Below are 6,251 nucleotides of genomic sequence, written 5' to 3'. Positions count from 1 at the left end.
AAATTTGCCCAGGCCTCCTCATACGGAGGAAGCCACGCTGAACCCTGAGCCTACTCTGGTCCCTCAGGACCCCGTCTGTGGTAATCACATCCCAACCATGCCATTTCTGACCAGAGAGACCTTAATTCTTTACTGGGGAGGTTTGAGCCTATATGTATCTTTGGGGGATAGAATTTAGTCCCAAACACTCCCTGGTCCTACCTGTCTCAGAGCTTTTTTCAGCAGGTGTTGAATTTTGACACATAATTATTCTACACAAATCCATACCATCATGTGTCTTTCCTGGCTTTTCAATACAGTGCCTTGTAGAGGGCTATTTGTGTCCATATTCAGGATGAACTTTGGTCTCTCTGTTTAGGGTTTCTCTGACGGTTTTATTCTGGCAGCATCTTTTCTGGTTTGATGGTGGGGTAATTCCAGCTCCACAAAACACATTGGGGATGCTTCTCTGTGCTTCTGCTTCCTGGAAATGTTTGTGTACAACTGGTGTTAATTCTTCTTTAGAAGAATTACCTGAAGATCTTTTTGGAGCTCTTTTATATTAGGAGCTTTATTTCCTTGATATTCACTTGGCTTTTCGGTAAGTAGCAAGCCTGAGAGGGTTTAAGCTCTCCAGCGCCCAAAGCCCACGTACTCACTCTCCATGACCTTTAGCAGTGACCAGGAGGAGATTTTGGTTTCAGAGGCTGTGGGGCATGCGGTGAAGCCCCCGGCCCCTGCCCACAGGCCCGCCTCATGCCTCACTGCCCATGGGATTATGGAGGTGATGCCACAGAACACTCTGGAGTCTCCAATGCCTTTCCAGATGTGTCTTCTCTAACACCAGCACCCCTCCGACCCCTGACCCCAAACCACAAACCTCAGGGAGGACCCGCAGACTGGGAAAGGGATTCTCTCTGGCCAAAGCAGTGGAATCAGGTCTACAGTGGCTCAAGGAGAGAATCTGTCTACACTAAGGACAAGGGGAGAGAGAGGCTCCATCTACCCTGGCTCCAGGTGCCCAAGTCTCTATCTACACTGTACATTGGCCAGAGGCCCAGTGGTACTGGTCCTGGGCTCCTGCCTTTACCCTGAGGCCTCTCTCTGTTGTTTCCTGTGATTTTTTTTTTCCTTTTTAAAATTTCTATTTTGTAACCTGCCTTTTTAAAACAAAGCAAAAGAAAACAATCTTTGGAACGTCAATTTTATTATACAACTGGTGAGGAGGAGGGGAAATTTCTCAGGAACCATCTCTGCTGTCCCAGAAGCCCAGGAGGAAGGCCAGGGCAGGGCAGGGCAGGGGGAAGTGTCCCAGGGGACAGAGTCTCTGATGTCTGTAGGTGGAGGCGGAGAGTGGTGGAGGATGAAGACTGGAGTCCGCTGGGGGGCGGGTAGGGGAGGAGCTGGGGCCAGTTGACCGCACATCATGGCTGAAGCTCTTGGAGTTCACTCCGGGCGGGTGCCCACTCCACCAGGTCAGGATGCTCGGAGCTCGGGGACCTCTTGCTGTCTGTTGGTCTGCCTGTCCCATCAGGGCACGTTCCCTGGAGCCACTCTGTGTGGGGCCCTGGGGCGTCCGTGGCCTCCTTGCATGGGTGCCACTCTCCTTGGGGACGCGGGCCAGCAAAAGCAGGGCAGGCAGCAGCAGAGTTTTCCAAGGAAGGTGGCCATCCTCCCAGTGGCCTGCCTCCAGCCCCCGCGGCTGTCCGAGGATCGGCCGGAGGAGGAACCCTGGGAGGACGAGCTGGGGTCTTCTGCCACCTGCCTGCTGAGGCTGGGCCTGGGGTTCTCGGGCCTGCGGGGCACAGGGCCTCTCTGGCAGGTGGGGCTGGGCGGGGCCGAGTGCACACGGAAGAAGCTCAGAGGGACGGCGGGCCCGCTGGCACCGGCAGCGCCCTCCAGGCCCGCCGACCTGGTCTCCGCGGGCTGCTGTTGCTCGCCGGGCACGGGAAGGGCAGGCTGGCTGGCACACTTGTTGGCCCGGGCGCCAGGGGCATCTGTGGGAGCCGGGAGAGGCGCGACCACGCGACGGCCCCCAGGCCTGGCCTGGAGCTTGCAGCCCACGCCCTGGGGTCCCTGGTGCTGGAGGAGACGGTAGGTAGCTGCGGCCTCGTCCCACTTCTGCTTGTCCAGGGACACCCAGGCTTCGTAGGGGTCGAAGCCCATGTCCAGCATGAGGGTCAGGATGGCGGGGTCGGGGCGTTTGGGGAGCGGCTGGCTGCCAGGGCTGGGTGGAGGCTGCTGGCCCTGGCTCAGCCACGGGTGGCCCATTACCTGCTCCAGGGTGGGCCTCTGGGTCGGGTCCAGCGTCAGCATGCGCTGGATGAGGCTGCGGGCTTCGGGGGACAGGCGGCTGGGGAGGGCGTAGCGGCCCCGCAGGATCTTCTTCCGCAGGCCCTCCTCGGTGCACGCCCGGAAGGGTTGCCTCCCCGTGAGCAGTTCAAAGAGCACGACTCCCAGGCTCCAGACGTCCGCCGGGGGCCCCTCGAAGTCCTGCCCCCGCACCAGCTCGGGGGCCCAGTACGGGAGCGTGCCCCAGGAGGTGCTGAGCCTCTGCCCCGGCGTGAAGGTGAGGCTCAGGCCAAAGTCGATGAGCTTCACGCTGCGGCCCGGGGCGTCCAGCACCAGGTTTTCGGGCTTCAGGTCCAGGTGCGCGATGCCCCTGTCGTGGCAGTGGCGCACGGCGCACACGGCCTGCCGGAACAGCCTGCGGGCCTTCCCCTCCCTCAGGCCACGGGACCTCAAGATGCAACGGGTCAGGTCGCCCCCACCTGCGCGCTCCATCACCATGTACATGTTGCGTGGGGTCTCGATGACCTGGAAGAGCTGGATCACGTTGGGGTGTTCCAGGGCCATCAACCTCCGCGGTTCGCACAGGACGTGCTGGAGCGCCTTGGTCTTGGCCACGACTTTCACCGCCACCTCTGACCCGGTGAGGAGATGGCGGGCCAGGACCACCTGGCTCAAGCCCCCCCGCCCGAGCTTCCTCACCACCTGGTAGTGGTCCGTGAGGGCCGCCTCGTAGCAGGAGCTGGGCCCCTGCCGCTCTACTCTATGCTGTCTACTCTGACTGCCAAGCATCCTAAAACCGGAACAGCGATGGAGGACGCTAGCTAAAAAAAAAAATAACAAACGCAAACGAAACACCAAAACCAACAACAAAAGACAAAAGACAAAACAAACAAACCAAAGCCCAAATCAAAAAACCAAAAGCCCCAAAACCCCAGCCACCAGCCACCAGCCACCAACCACCAACCACCAAACGCACTAACTATCTGGGAGTCCGACAGGTCACCACCAAGAGCTTCCTGTACTTATGGACGAAGAGCCCAGCCCAGCCACCTGCTTATATGGCCCCGTGGGACGGCGCATCACAGTGGCTGCTTGTGAGGTCAGAGCAGGGGGTGACCCAGTCACACATGGGCACAGCCCCCAATGGTCTTCTCACTTTGGGGCCTCCAGGGTCTTTGCCACTGTCATCATAAGAATAAGAAAGGACCCCAGAAGCGTTTTTCCTTCCCGGGGCTGTGGAGAATGCTAGTTCAACATTTAGAGATTAAAACCTGTGGCGTCCTCCAGTGGTCTTTTCACCTGGAGTCTGATGAGAATCCCTAGTCACTTGGGGCTCTTACGGGCCGCCTCATCTCTACACGCAAAGTGTTCATTCAATTCCTACTTCTTCCGACTCACAATGCTTGGCATCCAAGGTATGGTAGCGCTTTGCCTGCGTGGTGATGCTACCCCACAGTGCTCTGTCCCCTCAGATGCTCTAGGGCGTGGCATTAACACCGGTTCGAGGGAGAGATGTTCATCAACCTCTCCCCACAAAGGTTCACACTGGATTTCACTCTAGAAACCCTGGCTCGCCAAAAGCAGTGACTGAGGGGCTCAAAGTAAGAAAGGATAAAATACCCAGGCGGAGAATCCTAGAACCAGCAACCGTGTCCTTCCTGTACGGGGAGGAAATGGAAGCCTTCCCAGATACCTGGGTCCCTTCCTGATGCTGTAACAAAGAACCTTGGGATGTGCCATTTATTCACAATACAAGTCACATTCCCAGGGTTCTGGACACTGGCAAGTCCCAGGTCAAGGCACCTTGTTGCTGTGTCCTTGCAGGATGGGAGGGGCAGGAGGCTTGAACTCATTCTCTCAAGCCCGGCTTTGGGTTGGTTTTGTTTTGTGTGTTTTGGTTTTTTGACATACTGGCCATGGAAGCCAGGGCCTCAGGTGTGTCAGGCAAGTGCTCTATTGCTCAGGTACTTCCACAGATTTTTTATCTTCTGTTTTCTCTCTTATTATTTCATTTTTTTTTCCAGGAATAGAAGAAGAAAATTATTTGTAGATATTGTAAACATATCTGGAAAATGCTATGTACTACACACAACAACAACAGCTAAAACATTTGTTAGAACAAATATAGTAAATAGCCAAGATACACAATCAGCATACAAAAATTATTGGCATTCTATACACAAATAATGAACTACACAAAAGGCAATTAAGAAAATAATCTTTCTGTAATAGCATCAAATAGAATAATATACTAATAAACTTAATCAAGGAAGTCAAAGACTTGTACACTGAAAACTATAAATTGTTGATGAAATACATTTTAAAACACACAAATAAAAGACATCCATGCTCATGGATTGGAAGACTTGCCAAAATGTTCACAGTACTCAATGAAATCTATAGATTCTGTGTAATTTCTGTCTAATTTCCAACAATTTGTTATTATTACTATTATTTTTGGCAGAAAACAGATAAAGTAATCCTAAAATTCACATGGGACTGTGAATAGTCAAAGGAATCCTGAGAAAGGAGAACAAAACTACAGGTGACAGAATTCCTAATTTTAAAATGTATTTCAAAACTGTAGTAACTGCAGTAATACATTAATGGCGTAAAAACTGACATTTAGGCCATGGAACAGAATACGGAGCCCAGACATAAACCCATGTGTATACAGTCAACGAGGGTGCCAAGAACATACAATAGGTAAAGGGCATTCTTTTCAAAGATGTTGTTGGAAAAACTTGATACCCCCATGACAAAGAATGAGATTGTATTCCTATCTTACACCATACAAAATATTGGCTCAAAATGGATTAAATATTTAAATATAAGACCTGGAACTATGTAACTCTTAAGAGAAAACATGAAAAAAACTTCATGCCATTGGGGATAGTGATGGTTTCTTGGCTATCCCACCACAAGCACAAGCAACAAAAGCAAACGTAGGCGAGTGGAATTACATCAAACCCAAAATGCTACACAGCAAAGGAAGCCAATAGAGTGAAAAGACAGCCTACGGAATGAGAGGAAATGTTTGAAAACCATATTCCTAAGAAGAGACTAATATCTTAAATATATAGAGGACTTCTACAATCCAACAACAAAAATAAAAGAAAGAGGGAAAAATAAAAACTGAGCAAACGGGTAAAGGACTTTTGAAAACAGCAGAGAAAGGTCAGATTCAAAAGGGAGGATTAGAGAATGAGGTTGCTAACCAAGGTGTCCTCCTTAAATTCTGTCAGGGGTGAACCTCTTAGCGTTTACAAGGACCCTGGAAAGCAACTTGTCCTTTGTTGCCGCCTGCAGCAACGAGACCGTGGGAATTTATTGGAGGCGAACTGGGAATGAACTACTTCTTTATCTTTTTCGTGCTATGCTTCCTTGCTTGCTTTCTTGCTCCCTACGCTTTCAGAGAGGCTACGCTTTCAGAGGTGCTACTTCTTAGAGGTCTGGTGCTTCTTAGAGGTGTGTTACTTCTTAGAGGTGTGTCCTTCTTAGGGGTGCATCTTCCTCCCAGGTGAAGAGAATGTCTTATATACACTAAGGCAGTCAATCACCTTAGGATTAAGTAGCACGATTGAAGCAAACGCCAAGGTACCAATCAAGAAAGAATGAGGAACATCTGTTGACCACAAGCGCGGAAGAGACATCAACCAATCAGTCAAAAGGTCATGAAAGATCGCACCATGTTAACACTAATTATGTGCCATCTCTTGACCCAACGCCAGCGCCATCTTAGAGCTACTTCCTCAAACAGCTGTGAACATGTCTCTATAGTCCTTCACCTTAGACTGATAAAAATTTTATTCAGAGAGTAGGCCTCAGATGTTTTTCCCCTTTTTTCTTTTCTTTCTTTTTTTCTTTTTCCTTTTGAGACAGGGTTTCATTAAGTAGACCAGGCTGGCCTTGAACTTACAATCTTCCTGTCTCAGCCTCCTGAGTTGCTGGGCTTACAAGAGTGTGTCACCTAGCTGGGT

The 6,251-nt window shown here is 51.0% G+C and overlaps 1 protein-coding gene across 1 annotated transcript; it reads right to left on the bottom strand.

Moving 5' to 3' along the window:
- Positions 1 to 1,509: 1,509 nt before the first annotated feature.
- LOC124994232 (sperm motility kinase 2B-like) lies at positions 1,510 to 3,060 on the bottom strand. The gene has a single exon (XM_047566017.1). The coding sequence runs from the start codon at positions 3,058 to 3,060 to the stop codon at positions 1,510 to 1,512; it is 1,551 nt and encodes a 516-aa protein (XP_047421973.1).
- Positions 3,061 to 6,251: the final 3,191 nt, after the last annotated feature.

Source organism: Sciurus carolinensis, chromosome 10 (assembly GCF_902686445.1).
Source record: "Sciurus carolinensis chromosome 10, mSciCar1.2, whole genome shotgun sequence".
NCBI classification, from domain to species: domain Eukaryota; kingdom Metazoa; phylum Chordata; class Mammalia; order Rodentia; family Sciuridae; genus Sciurus; species Sciurus carolinensis.
The sequence above is the reverse complement of the archived record's forward strand: the minus strand, read 5'-3'. Positions and strand labels throughout refer to the sequence as shown.